Here is a 27,749-nt window from a genome sequence, read left to right as displayed (position 1 = left end):
TGGTGGTTTTCACCACAGCAACGATCAAAACACAAAATCTTCCTTAAAGTTTATCCATTTCAGTGCAATCCTGCTCTGTTGCCACAATCATGGTCAAGACTAAAATGTCTCATCTCTCACAAAGATGGTCATCTGAGCAAGCTAAAGGATTTTGACAGTCCCTGACGACCCTTGTCCTCGGCTGAGACCCTGTAACATTACACACCTGCTCCACTGGATCCTCTGAAAAGATGGATTTCAGATTTCAAAGGAATTGATTGATCAGGTGCTTTTATATGAGTTGATCGTCACTTATCTTAAACTTATCTTGCCAGTCAGCATAAGTTACCATGGTGATTTATCCTAATTATAGGAAAACGGACTAAACCTGAAGTTACCCCGATCACCATAAATCCTGCTTCATAGTCCAGGTCACTGGAGTCATTTGGTTATTCATTGCATGCTAACATCTATAATAACTCTAAAACCTTTCAAACACAATTTTTAATTCTTCACAAACTATGCAAACAAAAATCAACACTTTTTTAAATTAATATCCTAATTATATCAGGGTGCCAACTTCAAAGAGGTACAAACTTAGACTAAACAGTTGCAACTTTGACGTGTAATTGTCATATTTGATATTTTAGATGTTTTAAAAGAATGACACTTAAAGTTTCTATTATTTCTTTCTATCTATGTGCACTAAAATTTGTATTCTTCATTTGCATTCTTTGATTTTTAACTTTTTTGCTCAATAACCTGTCAAGTGTCGAAAAGCATTTCTCCAGATCCTCTCTGTGATGTAACGAGTTTCTCCTGAGGTCATGGAAAGTAGTTTTTTTTTAGTAATGCTGCAAACTAACAAATGGCAATGGAAACGTAATATTATTTCAACGGTTCTTTCAGGCGATTGAAGCACACAACTAAAAATGCACTTTGTGTCGCACCACTGCTAAAAATGTCCTCAGGGGAAGCACTGACCTGTTTACCTGCATTTTCTCTCAATTACATCACATTTAGCTTCAGCCGGCCTGTTCTTAAAAGGAACTGTAATAATATTCGTGTTAGCAAGAGGTTGACTTAGCATACGCTGCAATAAATCATGGAAGGTTTTCATTTCACCAAAGATTTCCTATCACATTAGAAAATAGAATTAATTTCACACACTAAATTGTATATACACAATTGAAAGACGGATAAAATGTTTGCAGGTGTGAATTAAAATGTCTATGGATGAATTCTATGATGAAATACAGTGTGTAAGGAAACAGTGTTTATAATCTTTGTGATCCCAAGAGAGCAAAATGGAAAATGGCTCAAAACAGAAACACAAATGCAGATTTTTGTTTGAATAACAGCAAAAATAATGATCCCACAATTGCTGTGATAATTTCACTGACAGGAATAACTCATGTCAAATATTTCCACCCTTCCGATATTAAATCTTGAATGATGGTTGTGACTCTAGAGTCCAGACTCAACAAAGAAGCTGTGGGAGGACAGATCAGTGTAAAAAAAATAAAAAAATCACAGCTGGAGCCATCACCTGCATTCGCGACCTCGCCGTCACCCGGACTTAAAATAAAGCGTGACACCTTAATGGTGAGGTGGCGAGGGAGAGGTCAGGGAGAAAGGCAACATGGCAGAGAAGAAAGGACTTGGAGGGAGCGGGCTGAAAACGTGGCTGCAGCCGGCAGCAGGTGGCTGCTGGAGACAAAGGATATGTTCATGTGGTGGCTCCTGGTTCTCAGCAGCAAACAGTGTATACATCAACGATAAGGTTTTATCATAACGTCTATTCCACCTTCAGGGATCCCTCACTGCCTCGCTCACATCCTATAGATACAGAAGCTGGCGTTTACAAAATTTATAGCCTGACCTGAAAGCGTCTTCAAAATGGGCCATGTAAACTTATGACATGTGTCTGCCAGAAACAGATGAAAGGCGCTGGTAGCTTCTATCAGATTTTTAAAATGAGCCAAAGAAAAGCAAACCGCAGCCCTTTGATGAAGGGCAACGATCCTTCCAGGACGCTCTTTGCATGCTTATCAAGAAAAAAATAAAGTGACATTGTAGCTTATAATTAAAAAAGCTGCCCCAGAGATAAAGCTCCCTTTTCAGATCCTCTCAGGGATGGAAGTGATCCCACACTCATCTTCACAGTCCGTCGGCTCAAAGAGAATTTTTAGGACAGTGAATTTACCATGGAAACAACCTCTGCGCTGTGAACGCGACTGGGCAGCTCATTTAGCCCACTATCAGTTACTTTTCTTTATTTGTGGCAGCTGAGCAGGAGCCAAATATAGCTCCTGAGCCCCCAGGAGAGAGTGTGTGAGAGTGTGAGTGTGTGTGTGTGTGTATGTGTGTGTGTGTGTGTGTGTTTGGACAAGACAGGACAGACAGCTGTGTAGGCAGCTCTGAGGGAACAGGGTTTAAAAAGGTGACAAGAAGGTGTAATGGAAGTTTCTCCGGAAAAAAACGCAGACGGTGAAAGAACCCCCAGGTGCAGTTTTGATTTCAAGCGATTTCGCGATGTGTTTCTATTTTAACGCCAATGTGACCTAATCGCGCAGAAATTTCAAACATCTGCTCTTCAATCACCTCAGAACTTTGCATAGGGTGTAATCAACCCTCCTGGCTAATGTCATTGAAGACAATCAAGGTGTCGTGCGTGTCATCAGCACTCAGTATGTCGTATCAATCAGTGCGTGATTGGGGATGAAGGTAATTGCCAGTTTGGAAGCATTGTGGCGCGTCGGGTAAAGCTCACGTTGGATTGTAGGTGCCAGAGGACGTTTGCAGCGACTATAAACATGGATTCTTCCATTCAGAAGGATAAGACTGAGTATTTTTTTATTTTTCTCTTTGTCGATTTCCCAATACCAGCAAGGGAAATGCCTCTATATTCGACTGCCTTTTTGAGTATCACAGTCGAAAATGCCGTGACAGGCATTAGCAAGTATGCAAATCTAAGACTGATCCAATACCTCGTCGTTTACCGTAGTTTTCTTTTGTCAGAAATTACTAGTGTCAACAAGGGCAACAGAAAAACTTCGGAAATTGCTTTCAAACTATAATAAAGTGACAATCACAGCCTTGAAGCAAAAGAGTATTGGAGCCATCGGGAAGAGAACATTTTCCTTCTCAGTCCTCCCAAAAATAATCAAATTAAATGAATTTGAATCAATCCACAGTTTACAATACATCCAAGAATCACTCAGTTGATGCCAGTTCGAGTAACATCTGTTGAAAACTAGTGAAAGGGAAAAGATGAGGTTATGTATGATTACTCAACAAGGGATTATCCACTTCATTAGCCCCCCTTCTCCCTATATATAGATTTATTTCAATTATCGTGATTGCAAGTGTGATTAGTGCACCTGCAGGTCCAGTAAAAATCTCCCCTTATCGTAAATGAACAACCACAGCCAGTGGAAGAGTGGAAGTTTCCTTTCAGGTAAATGAAGTTACTATTGAATTTCCATCTCCAGATAAAACAACAAAGCTGCAACGTGGCGTTTAAACAAGACGGCCCCCGTGGCCTGCAACCTTCAAACAACGTGGTTAATTGCAAATTAATGTGATTGGGGCCTTGTTAAATGTCCAGTAATGGATTGCGGTACAATGAGTCTGCAGTCAAATTTGTTGCGCGAGACATTTTCCTGGAAGAACGTAACCTAATATAAAACACTCACATGCAATGAAAGCAAACATTGTCTTTGTTGTAATGAAAGCGATAGTGGAGGGAAGGCAGGGTCCTGTTCCTGAATGAAGACTGAAATATGGAATTAATATAAGACAATAGATCTGCTTTGCTAAAGTATTTGTTTGAGATGATCTAAATCCTGACTCTGATCCTGGTTTTCATCACTGACGAGACCCAAATATAAGTACAGCTATTATGAGATTGGCAGTTGGAGAAAAAAAAAAAAAGAATCCATCAATATACACCAGTGTTGTTTAACCTTTTCTCAGTGTTTCTTTGATTTTGCTGCCATCAAGTGGCGACGACGAGAACGAACAAGTCAAAGCTCTGACGCAGGTGAACAAGAGCCAGGAAGTGATGAATGGTCAAAAAAAATGTAAAAGGTTTTACATTTGTCACCAGATTCAAATAATGTCATGTATAATATGTTTTATAATATCTTGTTATTATTTTACAATAAAGCTCTAGTGAGAAACAGAAAAACATATGGCTCTTTTTGATACATAGGAATTATTAAGGTATATTCTTTATGAATCAATTGTCTTTGATCAAAACGTCAACCTTTTCTGTCATGTGATTCACATAAATATACAGTACAAACATTATCCTGACATTAAATCAACTGTGTCATTGGGTATTATGATGGATTCAAACACTCTTACATCATGGTTATGAGTGAACCAGGCCTGCACCCTGGGGCATCAGTAAATCACTTGATTCGCTCTCAGTGTGAGCTGCCATGATTCACAATGAGCCGCACCGGTGTCCGTGCACGCTGGAGCCCACTTCTCTGCACCTATGGAGCGTTCCCCGAGCAGGACCCCGGTCATTCACTCAAGTTCTGAGTGAGCCCCTCTTAATACCTGGTCACCCTGTGGGCATGAGGTGATTAATTTCACAGAGCAAAGAGTGGAAACCAAAAAATGAGCTCGCAGCTCCAAAATCCAACGGATGTGCCTTTGCTTTTCCATTTAAATGCTAATTTAGAGATCTGAAAAACCAACAGAGGATAATGACACGGTGACTTTGAGCAGGGCTGAGATACATGTTTTCAGATAAAAGAAAGAATAAAAAGACACTAAGAGGGGAAGTGGAGGCTGCATAGGTGACCACTCCTTGTTCCCTCATGTACGAGTGGCCTTTGCACATCTGCACAACAGAGAATAGAGACATCAGGAGTATTTCTATGTTGTTAACTTTGATTTCAAATCAATGATATTTTACTGCTGTTGGTAGAATAAACGTGTTTCCAGAGGGAGACTTACATTCAGAAATCCACCTTTTTAAAATGCAAACTGAGCCTGAACATGAACATGTTGGAAAGTGCTTCTCGGCAGATTCAGGCAGTTCACGATTATTCATAAAAGACAATTATGTTCTGAATGTCATCTCCCCTGTAGTAATGACCACTGGGCATTTCCCAGAGTCCTTGGAGGACTTGTCACTGGCTGCTGGTTAACACTGTGATACGGTTCACTACTCGTACCTAAGGTGAGATGAACAGTGCTTCAGAAGCATGAAAGCTCTAAATGTTCCCTCGAATCTCCATCACACTGAAACGTCCGCCCGACACTTCTCAACAACTGAGTGAGAAATGCTTCAAGTGACAGATGGGCTGGGCAAAATGATGAGATTTATTTTTAAGCAGATGGGTCAGTTTTCACAGCAGAAACGGTTATTCTTTATATTTTAGAGGCTCAAGAAGATCAGCATTCATCAAGGGTTTTAATTAAAAACTGTTTTCACAGCCTACAGAGACATTTCACTTCAGCTTCACTGCATTTTCTGTCTTTAACTCTCAGTCAGTGAATCCGAAGCTCGGAGTTTGCTCAAGCCTGGACATGTGGCTTGTGAAAATTACTGCCCTATTTCAAGATGACATTTCATCACCTAAATACTTGAAGAAAAATCGTTTCCAAGCAACCCCCCACCCCCCACCCTGCTGCTGTGGGAGAACCATTCTTCTTCTTTTAAGGACCTATGATGCTGGCATGTGCTCTGTTCTTACACTGCTTGAGTCGAGAGATGCTTTTGATGCAATCATGGCATTTTATGAGACGTACTCGAGAAATGTGTGGGTGGGTATTTCCGGCACTGCACTCTGTTAGATCCATGGACAGTAAATAAAGATGGAAGAAATGACAGCTCCTGAAAAGTACTGGTCATAAATCCTGCCTCATCATGTTGGACCAAAAAAGTCAAAGTATGCAACAAATAAATGTTTACTAAAGACGGTTTGTGTAATTTTAGGTAGTTCTTGTCTCACTGTTTGCTCAAGTGTTAATTTTTTCTGGTAAGTTTGGGTTTAAATAGTTTTTTGACGTATAAATACGTCCATCTTTAGATACAGGCCACGGTCGGATCAAATCCGATCTTCCTGAAATAGGATTCCATAAAAATACTTGTATCCATTAACCACCATTTTTCTTTTTTTTGCTACAATCCAGAATGGGGTGTCTCAAGGGTCAATTACTGTTTTTTATGCGTTCCTATGTGGTCATCTTATTTGTGCACACACAGTTTGAGTATGCTGGGCTCTCTATGGGTTGATGCAAGAACCTGGATGTATATGTGTATGTATATGTAAAAGAAATTGTTGTTATTGGCTACAGCAACACTGACATTTAAATACTGCCATCTACTGGGCACTTGTTTTAACATTGTAAGCCTGTTGCTAGAAATCTTGACTTTAACTTAAGCTTTGACCAGCAAAGTGTTTTAAAATATTTTTTACATCATTTAAGGTGCCAGAATTCAACCTATGCTCAAATTTAAATAAAAATCTCATCATGCTTTGATTACTGGAACAGCTTATTTAGCTGCATATTTTAGACTTTATATATATCTCAGATCTTTCATCCCAGCAATAAGGGACTACTTTAGGTTCAAGATCTGTCTCAGCTGAAGACAAAGAGGGACAGAGCTTTTCCAAATCAGCCCTCAGGCTCTGGAATATCCTGCTTTTTGATCATCAGATTCTAGTTTTCTGTTTAGTAATTTTTAATGTTTGGTACTTTATGGACCTACTGCTGTGTTTTATGGGTTTCTGTTATTCATGTGGTCTCAAAGTGCTTCACATAGCAAGTAAGTGAGATAAGCTCCAAAGGTTTGCTTTTCCACACAATATTTTATTTTTCATGTGGTCAGATTTGGCTGAAGGTGAGCATGGTGATTGGCGTCATGGCTACACCCAAAAATGACAGCTGCTCTCCCTGTGGTCGACCGCAGTCTCCACTCAGGTTTGTAAACACCAGAAGGCCTGGACGGAGACGGGGCCAGAACTACTTGCGCTAATGTGACGATAAAACAGCTTCCATCTCAACTTAGTTTGCATTAGTTATAATTCTAAGCCGGCAACTGATTTAAAGTTTTTTGTACAAGTTTGAACACCAACATTAATTTACCAGTTGGAAGCCTGAGTCATAGTTAATGTTTTGCTGTTTTCCAGCTGCTCTACTTCTAAATGATCCTAACTCCTACACAAATCCACTCATCAACTCCCCACGCACACGACACAAACAGGCGACATGTTTGAAATGATACTGACACACGGCACGAGGCCAAACATATCTGCAGGCATCACGACAATGAAGCCGGCACATCTTTTCTCCCGGGTGACATTTAGAAACACTGTGGGGACACTCGAAGCCGGAGTTCGGCAACTAAGTTCCTCTGGGTGTTTGTTGCACCGTCACCTCTTGTCATGTAGATGAGTGCGGCTATGAAAATTAATGGAAAGCATTAGAGTGGGTAGTGGAGTAGCACTAAGATCTCTTTGACAAAGCATGTTTTATTATTCTATCCTCATCTAAAGAACCCTACATGCTGTGAGTCAGTGTGTTGCATAATTTGATAAAATATCAGGAGGGAATTTGATATAAAATCTGTTCTGACATGAATTCGCAATTTAATATGATTGAATTTGATCCTCGACAACGATGTTACAGTCACTGCTGCAGGTCTATATGAGCATCACAAAGAATTCATCAACCAACAGGAAGAACAACAACTGTCATTATCATTTCTTTTATTTTATATGCCATCTTAACCTCAATCTATTAATATTATTGGTCTATAAACTGAACTAAAACGTTTAATTTCAATTCATACGAAAGATTTTTTGGGGGGTTTTGACATTGATTGACAAAATATCTTGTTAAAGTAGATAACCAGCTACAATAATAAGCTTAACCAGGGATTCTTTGCTTTTCCACCGTAGAGCTGCAGGTTATCGTAATTATCCATATTTATTGATTTTATCTTGATACCATTGTTGGTCACATCCCCACAGCTCTAGGCTTTTCACAAAATCTCATCCACTGTATGGATGCAAAGTGTAGGCAAACCATAGCAGCTCGGCTCAGCTCTTTATTGGATTTAATCACAATCCAGCAACTCCTGCCAAACTCTATCTGACGCAACATGGTGTTCGCCTAACACATTTGTCAGCTGCCCAGACACTCAAGCGTAGCAACAGTAACCGAGAGGACGAGATTGTGGAGAAACGTGAAGAAATGACACCATTCTTTGGCTCCCATCAAACACTAAATGAAGTGATGTCACAATCTGTTTCAACATGAACAAAAAAAAACAACGCTACTATACCGTTTCAAATTACACACACTGTAGTACTTTGTAGAGTACATGTACACAACCTGGTGTATCTGATCCCATGTTCTGCTTTCTAGGTCCCTGTGAAAAGTGCTTACAGTGCACATGACTGGCTGCTCTATGATCTATTGCCTGAGAGAGTCGCACAGAGCCCCTCATTCATTTTTCTCTCGAGCTCTCTCAAAGTACCTGAGTGAAATATGACTTTTTGTTCTTCGTGTGTCACCCATTCTGTCTCTCTCCCACCACACACCACTAAATATAACCCCACGACAGTCCGCCAGCCACCCACTAAATATTTCACCGTCCTTTAATAAAAGTCGGTCGTCTTTTTTTGTTACAAGTTGCGACACCGGGGCTGATCTGCACATTATCACGGGGGTGGGGGGACACTGAGATGCAACATATGCGAGTCCTTTGGCAGAGAGTCCATATTGGCATGCTGTGTGTGCGCGTGTGTGTGTGTTGCCACTGTAAAATAAATCAATGCAGGGAAAAGCAAATGGAAGCAGTTTAGACGGAAACGTTCAGCCAAAAGGTGACTGAACTCCAGTCAATTTCATGGACTAGTGAGGTGGCGACGTGAACTCAGATGAGATAAAACTGCAGATTAATCAGGAAAGAAGTGAAAGTCCATAACACACACACACACAGAATAACTCACAAACACAGAATTGATCAGAATCTCATCAATAAGATGACATAAACAAAACTATCTCACTTTCAACCTTTCCACTTAAATAAGTTCAGCTGCTAACTTGCCAAACAGTTGTTAAAAACATATCAAATTCAATTTCCTCTCCGTCCCATATTGCCCTCATACCTGTCGTCTTGCGTCTCTGTTTCGGCTGCAGGGAGAAGATGACCATTAAAGCCCCCATGATCCAGACTTTCTCGCTCAGTGATCTGGAAGTCCTGCTAGATTTCACACACGCTCGCACTCCCACACGCTTGAGAGTGAAGAGGATGGAGAACCAATGAAAGGAGAAGAAGAAGAGGTTGCTGGGAGCTGCCTCTCTTGAAGAATATCAAGTCTCCTGTCTAAACTTCTCCTTTATATTCACCCCATCTGAGGTGGGCAGCACGGCGATCAGTGACGGGGGTGGGAGTACAACGTGCGCGCCTCTGTTGGGTTTTGAATTTTGACGCGCACCCTCTGCAGCCCCCTCCCTTCCCTCGTTCTCCCCGGAAAAAGCTCGTTGGCTGGAGAGAAAAAAAATATGCTACTTTGCACCAGTTGAGCACCAAGATTAATTGAGTGCTTGCAGAAGGAAGCCAGCAGCATGCTGGTTTTTAACCGACCTCTCTCCTCACACGGGGAGGGAGAGAGTAAGGGATGCAGAAGAGAGCTCATGCTGTACATCACCATCACTCCCTCGCTAGCTTTGCCTTTTAAGTGCTTATCCTGCAGGGAAAATCACGCGGTGTCCGAGAGTAAGAGCCGAGGAGTGAGGCGGTTAGTGGCTGCTTTAATATTCAAGTTACAAATGAGAGGTGAGCATCTTCACTGATCCTCCTGTTTTACCAGCTCACATGCATTCAAATACATCAGGGAAAAACTTCAGCGAGCAGTTTTCATACTCCACAAGAACTGCAGGTCTGCTGCCACTCAGGTCTTTGAAATCAGACTTTCCCATTTACCTTTTAATTAAATCAAATAACTACTCATTTCTCTATGCAACTCTTTCTTTTTTGTATCCTCTTGTGTTGCCTCTACAATTTCAATATTTCATGTAAAGGACTTGGAATTGTTGTTGACATGTGCCGTACAGATACAACACATTTGGCTCCATAACAACCTCATGGATGAAGTTTGACCCCTGCACCCTTCAAAATAAATAAAACACTGATTCCGTATTCATAACCATGCACAGAATCTCCTTCTCCCACAGGAAGGTTATTTTCCCATCATACACCCCATGAAGAAATAGTGATTGCCTCTTCAGAGTTGATCCTGCAGCTACTTATGTTGCAGACTATCTCTGACCGACTTAGAAGAAGATCCTGGGATTAATGGAGTGGAGGTCAGAATCACTCACACACCCTTTTTCCATCTTTTGCTCAAACCTTGTGAACTGCTCGCCTGATGTGACACATCTGAAAAATACTCCCCACGCCACCTACGGGCAATTCATTCATTTCATGAACTGTGTGACGGCAGCGCCATTCAGAAACGGAACGGCCGCAATCAAGCAGCAATTTGCAGCCATTCCATTAAACCACTTCCAGTTGGTGGCCGGGCTCTGAGGTGAAATGACGACCAGCGTGAACTCTCCAACTCTGTGGGGCAGAAGCAGTAAACGGTACACCTGCACACTCTGTAACAACAAAACACACACACACACACACACACACACACAAAGACGTTGCCATGTGAAGGTCAAGCACCTTAGAATCACCGACTCCCCGTTTCTGCTGTAATTGGGTTCTTATGGAGGAACCTGACCAAGCATGGATGCAATTACTGCAGGGTGACACCTGCATTATAATTCAAACTACCTCCTAGAAAAAAGGAGACTGTTGCACCATCAGTTTCCTGCATTTTATAAATCATGAACTGTTTAATTTTCACTAGTTGGCTTCTGACCCCAATATATCTATGAGCCTTTCATGGAAATATGCATATTAGTGTTCATGTTTCCCGATATGAGTCAATGTATAATAAATTAAATAATGCAGAAAATGATCTTCATATTTTACTTATAGTTTATTTTCCAAATGCAAGCTCTATATATTTACTTGTATTTGTGTTTTCTTTTCATTTGTAGTAATTTATTATTAAGTTAATTGATTCGATTTCTTTGTCACACTGGTTTATCAACAACATATTAGAAATCAAGGCTGCTTCTTTAAACATCTTTATCAGCTGATATAGCTCCACTACTACTATTTCTACTTTCCTACTAAAACGGTGTTGGTATCAGCCACTAAGAATTCTTATTGCTTGTGCTCTACTTTGGACATCAAGCTTCCACACCAACAAACAAGTTCTGATGATATCCTACTTAAAATAGGTGTTTTTAAAATAAGCGCAATATTGTAATTCCAAAAGTTGATACTTATTATCTCCATAATGTTTAATAACCATTAACCTTCCCTAGACCTTCACTTTGTCCACGATGCAAACAAGCTATAAATGATTTTACTAATGTTCTGATGCTTCTATACTATTCTGTGATACTTACCATGACCATCTACTATGTTTGCATGCAAATATTTGCTAACTAGCAATAAACACAAGGCTCAGCAGAGTCAAGGGGTGTTACACTACAGATATTTACTCTTAAACCAATGTATTCCACAAATTCAGATTCTGACCTGAAGATGGCACTAGATGTTAATTATGGGATCAACAAAGGGACTGAAATTGAACGTGAATTGGAAACAGATTTCTGTTCCACATCTCATGGAAACTGATCTATAGATTAAAAAGGTAACAGCACAAAGAAATGCAGCTGGAATATTAGGAGAATATTATATATAATATAAGAGAATATTAACTCTGGACTTTCAAAATATAACAGGTCAATTAAATATGCTTTGATTTCAACACCTTGAAATGTTAACTATCAAAACCAGAATTGCAGATGCATTTTATCGATGCATGGTTGAAGCTACAGGTCATAAAAGTTCAGGACTTTTGAGAAGGAACTTCTCACTCCATCTTCCTCTTGTTCATTAATTTATTTAACTGGCTCCACATGTTTTCTTAACTCACGTGGAAAACTGAGCTCAATTTAAACATTACAGATATACAAAACTCAGTTGTGGTTGGAAACACCATCGTCAACATACGTGAGAAAGTACAGCCGCTTAGCGTGAACCCTTAATCTGCGGCCCCGCTTCGAGAATCGGTCCAAATCAGCCGAGCATGTCTTTTCAAAGCGTAGCCTCATTATAACGGTGAAGTAGCGACTTTCCATTCAATTAGACACGCCGCAGAACATGGTGGAATAATCAAACATCTCTGGGGCAAATCATGTCTGTACATGCTGAGGATTATTCCACACGCCTTGAAGGAAACCATCTGATTAACTCTGGGATTGGAAGGAGGAGTCGCAACAGCAGCGCAAGTGTTTTATATAAGTGACATGAAGAATTTGAGAGCTTGCACTTGAACATGGAAATGCTCGGACGTCTCAAGTATGTTGAGATGTTCATTATCCTAAGTGGTGGGCTTCTGGCTCTTTCTTTTTTAACTTCCCATCACATATAACCTCTCGTTTTCCTTCTGTTCATCAATTCAATGCCACATACGCCACTTTAATAAAAGGAATTCTATTAGCTTAAGTAACTCAGTCCTACGTACTTGAGCACCATCACCACAGGAAGCCCACAAACTGCAGTCACCGCACACGTCTGGAGGTGACGACATGGTGCTGACGGTTCTATTCTTGAACTCGACTGAACTCCAGCCTCAGAAAAGCTGATTTAAAAGTTTGCGGCTTTTCTGCTTTCGTAAGGTCTCTGTTGACTTTCTCACAGACAGGGGGAAAAAGTTGTAAAAACTAAAATGCATCTGACCACAACTGTAAACTGCACGATCAGATACTTCTTTGTTAAATTATTGTTTTGAGTTGTTTTCTAGTGTTGACAGGACGAAACAAGTGGAAGATAAAACCTTAATTTACGAGGTAGACACTAATTATTAATTAATGCCCCTATATTGTTGTTGCAAATAATTAATGCAATGAGAAACTGATTTATTTTATTTTTTGTACCACAATAACTTAACTATTATTTACATATTCAAGTGCACACAAGTCAACTTCATCAAACCCTCCTGCAGAAGATTCTGTGCATCTTACCATTGACGGTACATTCATTAATTCTTCTTTTAAGGAATCGTAGGAACTTATTTTTTTGCACATTCCGCACATCCATGGTCTGATACTCTCTCCTTCCTCACATCACATCCACATTCCAACCCCAGAATTCTGTACATTGGAAGCCACACTACCTATTGTGGATATTGAAAACTACTATATTTATTTGTCCGTGATTTGAACTAGTTTCCCAACAGGGATCCTGAGTTTTCCTGCTCAACATGCACTGAATTTATTGTCCACTAAGTGGCAGCAAAGCAGTGTAAGAACATGTATCTTAATCAGCTTGTGCCTTGAGGAACGTCAACACCATCGCTTCTTCTGCACACTTGTACAGAGCAGATGTGAGTTGTCAAGCAATTCTTTCGGTACAACAGTCCACTGGTGTATTTCAGAGTGACACATACGAGCCACGGAGCCGACATCTGATCGATAAAACTCTTGTAGGGACGTGTCCTTTGAAAAACAGAGGAGGAGGCCCTGTCAGATAATTCATTAAGAGCCAGGACCTAAACTGACACAGCTGGTTCGATGTATTTATGTCACATTAACCTCGAGAAGCACGACAACGACGACCATATGAAATGAATCCAAGCTAGAGACACAAAGAGGACACACACAGAGACATTTGTCACTTAAAAATCCTTCTCAAAAATCAAATCAATTCAGTTTAGTCTTGAAAAGCTGCTTTTTGACTTCACTGATAATGACACCAAGAGCCAAAACACACATTATAAAGAAATATATTCATACACGTGTCCTACAGAGTGGCCTTTATTCTTTATTTGCCAGATGTGAGGCCCAATACTCAAGGGCACACACTCTTTACCTTGTATGTACATTACATCTGACACATATTTGAGCTGTGCTGCTCTAATCATGTGACACGCCTCATCCTCCACAATCCTTGAACATACACACCCTCCCAATGTGTGCAAAGATTTCCCATGTCTGCCTTTGCCTGTCAGCTCTTTCACTGCCCTGCATCTGCATTGCTGCCTGTTGAGATTTGCTCGACACTATATTAACAATGTCATTTCTACAGGACACTGACTGCGCTCTGCTGCTGCGATTAACATTTCAAACACGAGTTGTCGGACTGAAATGTTATTTATATGCTCAAGCCTATTTAAATCCTTTTTTCATTGTTCTAAAGACAAAGAGGAAGAAATGGCCTTGAATACCCTGCAAGTTGAAACATTGACTGTTAAACTATGATCAATGTATCAGTGAACAAAACTGAAAGTGTATACACATGACAAGAATTACAAAATATGAATTAAAAATATATATAATATAAATATAAAAGGTTTATATTTTTTTCTACCATGATCCATCGCTTTACAAACTTTTCTTAAACACAATATTAATATTTGTTTAACAAATTTTAAACAATTTACATTTCCTGTAATAGCTGTATTTTTCCATCAAATGGCAGTAGACAGAATATGGAACGTGCAATGTCACGTTTTGGACAGTAGAGGGTACAATTGATTTATCTTGAAAAACTAGCCAGTTCTCTGCAGCCTCCTCCATCTCCAAATACACATGTGAGGTAAACTTGAGTTTACAACAATCTCCAGTTATCTCGCTAAAAGCAACCGTGCAATTCTTCCATTTCCCCAAAACTAAACAGTTTTCGCAACAACACCACTCTGCCTTTCACCATGTGCACACAGACTTTACAACAAAGATTAGGGGCCCTTGACAAAAAGAGAAATGTAAATACTAGAGAGCAGACGTCCCCCCCCCTTTTTTTTCCATGACGTAGCACAAAGCAAAGCCAGAAACACACAGTGAGGTGTCAGAGCTCTTTCTAAAACAAACTATAAATCCTTCATTTTACAATATACATTAGAGTTTATTTCTGTGATCGTCAGAGAGCAGAGGAAAACCTGGGCAGCAGGCAGTGATGTCCTGAAACATTTCCAGAAGTGCAAGCAAAGCAGTGCTGCTTAAAGGGAGAAATTAAACGGGGAGGGTGCAGGAGCGTGGTGCAAAATTAAGCCTTTGCAGTAGCAAATCATCAGCAGAAGAAAGAAAGAAAATTGCTAATGAAGACTTCTCTTGTTCCTGCTTAGGGAGGAGGAGAGTGGACGCAGCAATGCAGGAAATGGAATTGTCTGGTTGGGAATAAAACAGAAATGCAGCCTTGTGGTCATCCTCTAATGCTATAGGCACTTCTCTGAATATTAATAATAATAAAAGCAGTCACTGATCCTGGTTTAATCACCTAACAAGAAAAACAAAAACAAATAAAAATGTACAAAATATACAAACGTTCACTACCGATGGAAATGTTACTGTACAGTGTAAAGTGCAGTGGCGCATGATGATTGCACGTGGACGTAAACTGTATTGTGCAATAGTGTAAGTAGACATTGAAACAGACATTTAATTTAATTTAGAAATTAACTATATTATACATAGTACAACAAGAAATGTAAAATAGGTATATAAATATAATATATAATATCTACAATAAGAGTTATACAAAGCAAACCCACCATCCAGACGGATGGATTGGAAAGAACCTGCTGTTTGTAATTAGGGATCATTTAAGATTGAGACAACATGAGAAGCACAGTGTGCACAGAGGCTGTCAAGAGGCGTATTTTCAAAGTCGCACTGCAGCAGGAGGGGACACAGAGAGAGAGAAAGAGAGAGAGAGGGTGTGTGCACATCCATGCTTTACCGTTTAGTTAACCACATACAGCATGAAGGATGGCGGCTCGCAATTAGGAGAATAAAAATGTCAGCACAGTCAGCACTTTCTTTACAAAGCCCCTGCCGCCAATATCTCCTACAGCACCGTCGTCCTGGGACCGGTGGCTTAATCCTAACACGTCAACGCACTACCTGCCCAGATGGTCTGAAACGATGGGCAGCGGGGCCTCGTGGCGCTCACGCACCTTGCTGCCATCAAACAACGCACAAGCCAAAAAGGTTACTTGCTTCCAAAGAGGTGGCACAAAAACAAAAGCCTCATATGCAAAGTGTGTCCAAGTTGTTTTCCTCTTTCCTCACATGAATTCTTTCCTTTTTTTATTCCCCTCCTTTCTAGGTGTACAAATCAGCACCACCTTTAGCCTGGAGCCACAATAAAAAGCTCAGGAGTTGGCCAGTCGTGATTTTAATCATGTTGTCCTTGTGCACCACCCAGAAAACTCACAGAGAAACAAATAACTCGTCTCTACTGCAGTCGGACTGCATCTCACGTCCTGCACCAGTGGTTACACAGGGCTCTCCAACATGGACACCGGCCAAGCGGTTACAGTCGGGTGCGAGTCTCGGTGGCGCCCACTCGAGTCGATCTGTCATTAGCCCCACCTGCTGCCATGTGCGCCCTGTAGGCCCGGTTCTTGTCACATTCTTTTATCACACGCTGACATGTGGCTGCTGTCGGCGTGCCACAGAGCCCGCAGTTACAGATCAGCACTCGCTGTGGCGCGCACGACGCGGACAAAGAGCAAGAAATTACAAGTGAAGCTGCAAGATCTGTGTTTTTCTACTCAGGTGCGAATCAGGATCGAACTTCTCACAGAGAGAGAGACGAATAAAAATCGGCACAGACGCTCGCGAAGACATCAAAATGCAAACCCCCTTCATCTCCTCTTATTGCGTTACAGAAAGTGCTCACTGAATCATAACTCCTCATTCCCGATTCCTCTCCAAACAAAAAACTATGAAGCTCACGGTGAGTTGTGAAGAGGATCACAATAACACCTGCAGTGGTGTGGTTGCCGCAGATATTCGCAGAGCACAAATATTGCCAAATAAGCAATCCAGATGCGAGATGAAAACATAATTCAATTCCCTGTTTAATCCCAGGACGTCCCGAAACCTCGACAGCAATAAATCCAGCTCCTGGGCCCTCCACATTTTAGCAATACTGTATAATGGATATTATCATTCAACACACTTCTATCTGTCCCAGTTGAGACAGAGAGGGAGCAGTTAAGTCCTCTGCACGAGGAGTGATACTATATACGCACAGTTTAATCAGCATGCTCTGTTTCAGTTTTGTTCAGTTGAGAGGAAGGGAGGGGGGGGGGGGTTATCCAGAAATTATACCGGGGAATTAGGAGAGCAGCGAGGGCTGAAATGTTACCTCTGCACCACTGGACGACAAAATGATTGAGTCCTGATGATTGTTTTGGTTGGATTGATTCAAAACATGAGCTGGCAACTTGCTGGTGCTGTGTCAATATGCTAATTGCAACTGGTGGAAATTATTTTTTTTTCTCAGTTGTGACCATTTCATATTTTGGTGTAAAAGCAACGAGGAGCAACGTGAAAAAAAGAAAATGCATAGAAATTTGAAGGATTATTTCATTTTTGAAATCTACGTCACAAAGACAGAGGAGGGATTCAAACAATGACACAGCTTTACAGAAGAAACAGGTAATGCAGCTGTATTAATAGCATGTCTTCTTTCAAAGTGTCTCCATCGCAATCTGGTGGCTGGATGCAGAATAGGTCACAGATCCCACCTCCTCCATGTTAATGGATGGGACACGGACCAAACTAGAGTAAAAGTGCACTTATAATCCTCTTTAATTAGGTCACTGATCCTATACAAACAGGAATAAAGCATCATGATTGACATGTGGGACTGACACTTGTGATTGGCAAGATGGCAGCGGTTCAGTGCTGAAAACAACACGCCCATTGGTAAGTGATAAGCTTGAACAATAAAAGAAAATCAAGGGTTGAAGTATAGTCACATACAGTGGAACATATGCAAAGTGGTAAATTCAAGTACATCATCCAGCTCTTCAAATATAACGTGATCTACAGTCTATAGTCAATAAGTGTTTTGTGGAACAGTCTGAGACTTATAAATGTTAAATCCTGAAGTGTTTCATCGGTGGACAGTGTGCGAGCGTGTGTCCCTGTGTGAACACTGGTTTTTTCATTGTTCCGTATAAAGACAAACTCAAAAACCAGCTGAGAATTGTGCATCCTTGGATTCGACGACCTTGACTTGGCTGCACCAGGGTCACAGACAGAACCATGAATGATGCATCCATCAACTACCTCGGGCCATGACCTCATCTCAAATCTATTCCGGCTGCCTCTGATGACAGCTCATCAGCAGCAGTGACAGGTGAAACACAAACCGTGGCAAAGATGGTCACACTGCGGTGATGTCCTGACGCCCGGGCGACGTACGTCAGCTCATCAATAATAAACCATAAAGTGGAGGGGAAGCCCTTTTTCCACGGGTAAAACAGAAGATGTGTTGCGAGTCAGACGTGTGCCCTGTAACCTCTGTCTGTGCCAGCGGCTATACGGTGACACTCAGGTATCACTGTCTCTCTTATGTTTCCCACATCAGGGACAGATTACACGTCAGCGCTGGGAAGATGCGGTGTGAGCTTCATCACCATATGGCAGCTTTCATTTTGCCGAGGAAAAAGTGCGATGATGTTTGGAGGAAACAGTCGATTTACTTTGGTATCATCATAAGTCTGATCTGATGAACTGTTGGAAGGCAGGGGAATGATTCAAATGTAAATAGCAGCAGTTTAAAATGAGATTAGAGGCGGATTCCTTGAAAACATGCGCAGACGGTTTAATTTTCAAGCCGAAGCCGAGCCAACAGCCTTTGGTCATTAATCCTCGTAGATCGAGAGGGGGGGATACTCGACTAGGTGTGTCTCATGCCTCTCCAAATCACTAAAGTCTGCTCGCATTAAAATACTTGGATCCTGATTGTGGATCATCAGTGGTTCCCCGCGTCTTTGAGCTAAAACTGGAGGACAATCAATATGGACATTCTACAAATATCCACCACAAAGTGCTCAGCTCACATGGACATGCAATTTCATGTTAAGGGCCTAAGACATTATACACCACTGCATTGACTCCTAATGCTTTCTATCGCACTTATGTGCTTTTTCTGCAGAGACAGGAACAAAGGCTGAACACTGAGTGCATCCTACCATACACGTCCTGTCAGGATAATTCAGCTACGCACATGTTGCACCGACAGCGAGGAACAAACGCCGCGATTAATGTTGTTAGTGTCTCTTCACAAGCTGAGACCGAAGGAAGAACATTTGCTTCACCAACAAATACATACAAATACGTTTTTAATATGCGGCATTCTTCTACGAGACAAAATTCAACATGGAGAAAACTTTAATTTATGATAGTTATCGATAAATTATAGTTTCCCCCATGTTGAATTTTTTTTGTCTTGTAGAAGAATGCTGCATATTTAAAACTAATTTTTAGAAACCATAGAAACCATTGTCTCAATTAAGGGGTTGCATCCTTTGGAGGACGCGCTCTACCCGAAGGAGGTGGTCTTCTTTGTTTCTGGGGGATGGAAGGGTACATTTGAACAACCCTAATAAATGAAAGAAAATATTGAATCTCAAGCTGTGCAGCCGAAACAATGTTTGAACTCACATACGTTTTGAAATTACCTTTCTGCTGGGAAACTGAAAGTTTACAAAGACGCCAAACATGTTGGTGAAACTTTGGAGAATTTTGCGCAATACATGCTGAATATTTCCGTTTCATGAAATGGTGCAGGCATATGAAAACATGGAGTCTTGAATATTTTATTTTAACACTGCAGCATTGAGTAGTTGGAGTAAGTTGATAAAGAATAAGATTATTTTAGAATAGTAGGAAAGTCAAATATTTCCAACTTTAAATCAGCTTGAAGTGAAAAGAATAGGAGACAGTGGATATGGCAGATACCAAAAATCCAATTACTTCTCCTGATGCTTGATGTACTTAGATCCCTATGGTGTGCAACATGAAACAGTAAACCACCTATGCATCCTTTACACTGTGAGCCATGCATAACCAAACTGAATTAATCACACAGCAATCCTCTGTTGTGTAACCGCTAACGTACACAGTTTCCAACATCTAACGCTGACCTCGGCATCTTCAGCTCACGCTCAAAGTCAAGATAATACGATAACCTTTACGTCTGCACGGGATAGACACCACCTTTAACCCCGTCGAGTTAACTTGACTGGCAGAAACGTCTGTTTGAATTATGCATCGCACGGTAAACACTGCGCTCTAACAGTGCACTCCTTTCCCCGAGACGTTTCGGTTCAATACAACGTGAACATAAAACGCGGGGCTTTCCCTCAGGGACGGCAGTTAATGGCACAGAAATCACTCTGTGACTTAAGGTGGACAACGGCGTTTGGATATCGACGCTGGCAGCTGTGGTTGTTAAAGGGATGTTATGAGTGGGATCTGTCTGTAAGTTATGCAGTCACGGCTCATTGATGATCCATATGGGGATGTGAGGGAGCATGCGGTGGGTGGGATTATTACAGTGCAAAGGGTTGTCAAATTGTAGATTATGGATTACTTAATGGGCCCTTTGGGCACAGACTCCAGTATTCAAGGGGTCAGGAGGGGCCTTGGTCAGAATATAGAGCAGTAATATCTTGATTGTGCACATTTGTTTATAGTTAAATGCGTTTTTGTTAAGGTTGAGTGCCAAAAAAATCTAATTAAATGTTTGGCTCAGTCCATTTTTTCCTTTGTTTTACAGCTGCACTGCAAACTGAGGCTGAAGTTACATTTGCAGGCAGACTGGCAGCGACTAATTATTTCCAGCGTGAACTGAATACTAAAGTACAGCTACAGTTCTTCAACTCAACAGCAGCAACTGTGAAATGTTACTGGTGAAGACACAAAAAACTGCAAAGAGACAATTATGGTAAAGACACAAACTGAGGACAATCAAAATGATGTCACAGACACAAAACCACTACGGAGAGACACAAAATGGTAAATAAAAGAAATAGAAAACTAAGAACTATATAGAGGTTTAAAATGACTAGAGAGACATGTCACCAAGAAAGAAACAGAGACAAATATGCTTACACTGAGGCGTAAAAAGACTAAAACAGATGCAACACCTACACGGTGTGATAATGAACACTAGGAGACCTTCAGTGGCCTCATCAAGATGCAAAAAGACTATTTACTACTTAAACTTCTCACTTTTTCCCCTCTCTTCGACTTTGTAAGAGGGTTTATGGGCCTTTTACATGTCAATGCCTCTGAGCCACTTAAATCATGTGCTCGGCTATCAAATGAATGCAGCATCGCACACACACCACTCCTCCACTCACCCCCACCAACTCTGTGACAGATACAGTAGGTAAATACATTCCAGTGTGTCTCCACTCTCCTGAGGGATGGATTCATTTTCCCAGCCAGGCACCAGAACATTGTGGGCTGTGGCGACACTTGCACAGTCGTTGGCTTTACACGCTTTTTCAGTTTTAAATTAGAGCACAACGTTGGAAACCATCCCGATTCTGTTGCAATTATGCAACCGAATTGGATTATGCTGTTCGCAGGAGTCAATTACTGGGGCCTGTTCTGCAGGTTTACAAGCCTCGGCGCATTCCTACAGAGTCGAGCGTGCGCGAGTCTCAGCGGCTGCTCGAGTATTAACATGATAATAATTTTCAGGGAACAGGCACATTTGGTTCAGGGAAAATTTCCCACTGTGGTGAGCAGCAGAATAAACATGGATGTCAAGGGACCATAATACAAACATACACCAAGAACTCAGTTTTATATGGGGTATGAGGAAAGACGTTTTATAATAATAATATAATGTAATTTGGGGCTGGGTTGTGAAAACTGTTTTAGCATCAGTCAAAGTTATTTTGCAGAATTTTTGTTGATGATGTCGTTTTATTCACGAAAGGTAAACAGGCATTTAAGTGAAACAAGTTGGAAAAAGATTATAAAACATAAAACACTTTTCTTGCAGAAGAGTACCGAGGTACTCTGACTCAGAATTAGTACTAATGTGGACAACTTTGTTCACTTGCAACTTGTGTAACCTCTTTCACATCTTCTTTGGTATTTTCTTTTCTTCAAGTAATCATTTCTTTATATCCTCATTTCTAAGATTACCTATTTTGAAATGGTCTCTTTTGTGATGGCATTTTGGATTCACCTGAGTGCACAGGCACAGTGTCCCTTCACTTCATACTTAAAACCAAAAACTCCTAGCCCCCCTTCCCTGTCTGGTGCGTATGTCAGGAAAAATGAGTGCAGCGCGAGTATTGAGACATTTGCTCAACCTCAATCTCCACAAGTTCCATGTCGCTCTTCTCGTCTATTGAGTCCCTGTTACGGCAGGTGTCTGAGGCTGCAGTAACATTGCACAACTACTGTGCAGACATCCATAAAGCATCGCAGCAACTCCTGCTCCAGACTGCAATTAACATCCTCATCATTTCTCCATCGCCCTGCCTTAGCTGGAACAGTGCAGAGAGGGTTAAAGTCTGCATCCGCAGTGCAGCCGCCTACAAGCATCATAAAATCCCATTTCATGGTCAAGCTGTGGCGTCACAGCACTGTTCTTTATCTGGGCTCGGGGTCATCAGACAATCGATGATTTTCATTTTCCATCTTCATAGCTCAGCAACAGAAATTGAGAACATACAGAGACTCTGGAGAGAGTGTGTGTGTGTGTGTGTGTATAGCAGGCATTTAGGCACGACTACATGGAGGGGGGGGGTGAGCACCAATTATTTCAGATTACAACTTTTCAATTAGCACGTTTGGATGTGTTAACAAAGAATAGTGTGAACAAGGAGAGAGAAATGTGCACAGAGATATTTCTGTGCGAGTGGATAATGTTACAGCATCTCTGAGCGCAGCTTTAAATTATTAGATGCACGTAGCATATCCAAATATCTTTCTTTTTACATCCCTCAAGGAGGTTTTCACACTTGTCCGTTTGTTTGTTGGACTGTATGTTTGGTTGTAAGCATCCAGGGATTTGTTTTTGCTTTCTGAGATGTGAAATCTATTGAATACCATGTTTTTTATTTTTTGAAATGTTCTTTGTCTCCATAAAATTAATTTATAACAATACAAAGAATAATTAATTTGCTGACTTTTGTCTCCTAAATTTTTTACAACTGATCTTGACACTATAAGATTTTAAAAGAAGCTAGACAATGAAATGTAAAGCTAAAACAGAGCCAAGCCATCTCACAAGAAGCCAGGATTTACACCAAACTGCCACCTCTGAAAGAATCTTGCACAGCGAGATCTCCTTTACCACCCGCAGGACTGTAAACCTTTAAGCTGCAGCCAAGACCATCTTTTATTCTTGCTCAGACATGGCTTACGCATCAATTATTCACATCATACCGTTTGCCCGAAGTGGGGGAATTGAATTTAAACCCAATAAGATCCAGGCGCGAACACAGATCGCCAGTGATTCATGGCTGAAGTTACTCAGTGTGTCAACGGAAGAAGGCGAGGGCCGAGTTTCGCCCACATTCTAATATTTCTATGAAGTAATAATGAGAACACAACTGTCATGCTGAGGTCATGAATGAGGAATCAGCAGAGGCACTTTCTATGGTCTCATACATAAATCTAACAAAATAATCACAAATCACAACTGCATGGACTGTAAAAACATTATGGACTAATCTCAGCAAATAGCACTGCAAATAATGTCTTATGTAATAATGAGAAGTGTAAATATATTTTGGTTTATTATGAAACTGTCTTAGGGGCAAATTACAATTTGTCTTTCTCATTTACTTGTTTTTTTCTCACAACACCCGAATGCAACAGTTTCCATCTGTATATAAATAACCCATCATCCCCTGTGCTGGTGGTGCGGCAGGCAGATACAGTGCGACAGCCCACACATGCACAAGTCCCCTTGAAATGTACAAGTATTTTTGCACCGTTCTGACAAAGCAGATGCCCCAACAACCACCAGCAGAAGCAACAGAAGCAGCAGCAGCCTCCCTGCCACAGTGACATGAACTGAACCCACTTAGAATCCCAGTGAAAGGCACTGTGAAGCCTCTGCACCGTCCACCTGCTGAAAAAAGATGCACCCTGACAGTTCTGGGTTAACGGAGGAAATAAGCCACAATGCACTGGGATAACGGAAAATGACACCAGGGAAACCCACTCCGGTCAACATACATACATGCATTCATGCACACGGACGTAAACATAAATCAACTTTGAGCGCTTTTCTCAGCACATATTTTGATAGTCCATTATATCACTATATGGTTGACTGATCAGACTTGCAAAGCAAGGGCAATCAGCATTACCATAGGTTACACCATGCACGCAGAGATAAGCAATCAGAGCAGCAGCATGTTAAGTGACTCCATAGTGAAACTGCTGGAAAGTCTCCCGATTAAAACTACATTTACAGTTTGGTTTAATTTTCCAAATTCAACGAATCCAATTAAGGCAATGTGTGTGATTGGTGTTTCTTTTTAATTTTGTTCCTATTTTTACCCAAGAAATCAGTTTAGGTGAATAAGCAAAAAGGAAAAGGGAATAACACCTTACCTGCATTTATTTTATTCAGCTAAAGAAATACAAATTTAGCCCGAGGACATTTCGAGCACCAAGGAGGCGACTTCTTCTTCCGACTACTTTTTCTCTTTCTGATTATTTATCATTATTCCAGAGCAGCGCCCAAACAGAGTCTATTTCAGAACGTCCCAGCCTGAGTCAGAGCACATTGATCGTTTTGTTTAAAGGACAAGTAATTGTGGGCGAGTGGTGTGCTCTGATTGCCTCTGGGCTTCTTCAACACACATTCGTCTGCTTGTCAGTTGAGGGCAGGGACCAGAAGTCGGTGTGTGGGGCGGGGAGGGAAGCCTGACAGGAAATGTGATCTCGTTGTGGCGTGGCGAGTGCTTCCTCCTTGTCTCTTTTGTGCGAATTTGCTTGGTGATGAGTGAGTGAATTTTCTCACCGTAACGCAACACTGGGGATCGATAACGAGGCCTCCATTGTGTTTGAGTTTGTAGCGTAGCGGGCTGTCACCGCATGAGACTCCTTTGTCGATTTCCTGGTCACAAAACGTTTTTTCTTTTTCTTTTATTATTCTTTGTCTGCTGTAGAAATGTTAAGTTGTACTCTTGTAGAGTAAATGTTAAAATCCCTGAAGAAAATGTTTTTATTAAAATAAGTTACATTATTTATTCAATGTTCACTAACACAACAGGTTTGAGAGTCTCACAATTTCAATACTACATATGTCCTGTACATTTGCAGAATTGACAATAAAGCAAACCTTGAACTTTTATTACTATTATTATTGTTAATATTATTGATTAGGTAATGATGATATTGGTAATCATTATTTATGGTATTGTACATATATATGTATGTATATTATGTATTAATAAACTTTTTGTATTTTTCTTTTCTGTTTTATCCATCCACCATTTTTTCATTTATGGTTTTATCAAACTGGCTCGTATTCACTGTTGTCCTTGTATTGCTTTGTCAATGTCTTGTCTCCCAGAGTAAATAACAAAAGACTTGAACAATCTAAGAGGTCGATTTCCTACTTTCAACAGAAATACAAATCAAATAAATAATCTGATTTCTATAGCTTTATTTATCCTCTTTGTTTTAGGGAGAATTAACAACTCTACTTGCCAAAGCAAATCACTTTTTAATCAGCATGAATGACAGTAGGGATCATTCAACACCATCCTTTCATCTGACGTACTGACGACGTGAACAATCCATAACAAACCCATCTGTTTCAGCCTGAGTGGAATTTCACACATCCTATCGCTGTCTTTCTCCACATGCTGTGAGTGTATTATTCGCCTGCAAACACAAAACTCTAGGTAGGTTCTACTACAGGAGATATGGCCTATATGAGACACAGTGACAAAGAAAGTAAAATAAGCTTCAGAGGAAAATATCAGCAGAACAAAGGCACCGTTTTCAAGCTGCTCACATTCCACCTCCAGTGTCCTGCAGCGACAAGGCTGAGTTTACCACAGGGGAACCTAATTATACTCGCCCATGGTTTTCTCAAGGTGAGATGTTGGGACACTTTTCCTCAAGGCTTCAAATACCCAGAATCATGAAGGTTTTTTTTATAGCTTCCATTTTTAAACCCTAACATTTTCCAGGCCTCAAAACACATATTGGATCAAGAATCTAACCCATTTTTCATGCACAACACACTTGTGTGCAGAGATTAGCACATCAAAATCTATCCCATCTCACCATGATATCTTGAAATAGAACATGGAAAGATATTTCTGGTATTTACTTAATCATTTTTAGAGCAATATTATGTTATGAGGGCTGCTGCTCTCAGTTAAAACGTTCAGACAAAACATCTCTGTGCTGCCTGCCCAGACCTTATCTCTATAAACAGATTTTTTTGGGGTCAGAAGCTGTCTGGTTTCTGTTTCCAGTTTGACCAACCACATTTAAGCAGGCTTTGGTTGTCTGCAGGTAAAGGGCCCGGGCACACATACTCAAATTAATCTTAATCTTATATATTCACCCCCAGTTAACTTCTAATCTGTGAGAGCAAGGAGGCAAATAAAACATTTGCTTCTGGTGGCAAATCGCAAGGTGGAGGGTGGAGTTCAACTGGTGAACTCGCAATATTGCATTCGTGCATGTGTGACCGGGCCCAAACAATCCATTTGAAGTGCAAAAGAACCCAAAACTTTTTTAAAAAGTATTGCCTTTTGTGTTTTGTGTGTAGAAACATCAGTCAGAGGCCCCAAAACAGAGTTAACAAGAGAGTGGGTGTCAGAATGAATGGATGTTTAAGAGTTAAATGATTAGTGAGTTAGTTAAAAAATATATTTAAGCAAAGTTCACAGATATCCCATCGATTATCCCGGTAGATTAGATTGAATACATATCTGTAGCTCAGGTGTAACATATCAGATAATTCAGAAGAACCGGTTCCAAGCGACTCACCTTTTTCATTGAACCTTATCAAAACGCATGAGTGTCTGATTACACAGACAACAGCAGTGTGAAACATGGAAGAGAAATCCTACTGCACCACACTGAAACCCCACACCGCTGCCCCGGCAGGAGAGACAATACCAGCCTCCCAGAGAGGGCCTTGTCTTTGATGGCACTTTCCATCAGCACATTGTGGAGTACACTGCTTCAGTTGCAGCCACTCAGAGTACACTGGCACTATAGTGTCTGCCGCTCATGCACTAAGTCATTCCTCATCGGTCGCACCGAGTGAAGTGACAGCCTCTAAATCAGGGAGCTAATGAAAAGTTAAAGAGGAACTCTAATACAAATTCATAAAGGGTAATCTGAGGTGGGAGAAGTTAAAGTGGGCAAGAATGTTAATTTGATTGGATTTGAATTCTAACTTACACAATTAAAGATCTCAGAATAAGGCATAATACATTATCCCCAAACTGATATAATTCCAGCTGGGCTAATACTTGCACAGCAGACACATGCATAAATGCATGCAATACTCTCGAATGCAGACAGCTGTTATAAAGTTGCCTCAGGCAGGAGGTTCTATATTCAAAAAAGGAAGATGATCATCCATCGCATGGTGAGTTGAACGTCATCTCAAAGACAGATGGGTGAAACTACATGCTGTGACATGATAGTAAAGCGGAATAAAGTTGGTTTGATAAAATTCTAATTGCTACTTGCTTGAGTATCCTGCTGCTCAGGCCTATAATTCAAAGAACTTTAATTTCCCATCATGTAAACAACACAGTGGACCACATGTTGGCCTCTCTCCATGATCATGGGTTATAATTATTTTATGGCAGGCCAATCAGCTGCTATGGGCACACACACATGTT

General features: G+C 40.8%; 1 protein-coding gene across 4 annotated transcripts in view; it reads right to left on the bottom strand.

Annotated features, from left to right (window-relative positions):
• kcnip4a (potassium voltage-gated channel interacting protein 4a) overlaps positions 1–27,749 on the bottom strand; it is a 121,620-nt gene that overhangs the window by 42,559 nt on the left and 51,312 nt on the right. Inside the window, exon 1 of one of the 4 annotated variants that reach the window (XM_069518702.1) lies at positions 9,123–9,377. The exons of the other annotated variants lie outside the window; for them this stretch is intronic. Coding sequence (XP_069374803.1) covers positions 9,123–9,180 — 58 coding nt within the window. The 5' untranslated portion in view covers positions 9,181–9,377. Of the gene's footprint in view, positions 1–9,122; positions 9,378–27,749 lie in introns of those variants that run through there. 4 annotated transcript variants of the gene reach the window in all.

The sequence above is a fragment of the Paralichthys olivaceus genome, chromosome 22 (assembly GCF_024713975.1).
Source record: "Paralichthys olivaceus isolate ysfri-2021 chromosome 22, ASM2471397v2, whole genome shotgun sequence".
Taxonomy (NCBI): Eukaryota; Metazoa; Chordata; class Actinopteri; order Pleuronectiformes; family Paralichthyidae; genus Paralichthys; species Paralichthys olivaceus.
Note: the sequence above shows the minus strand (reverse complement) of the source record. Positions and strands in the feature narration are given on the sequence as shown.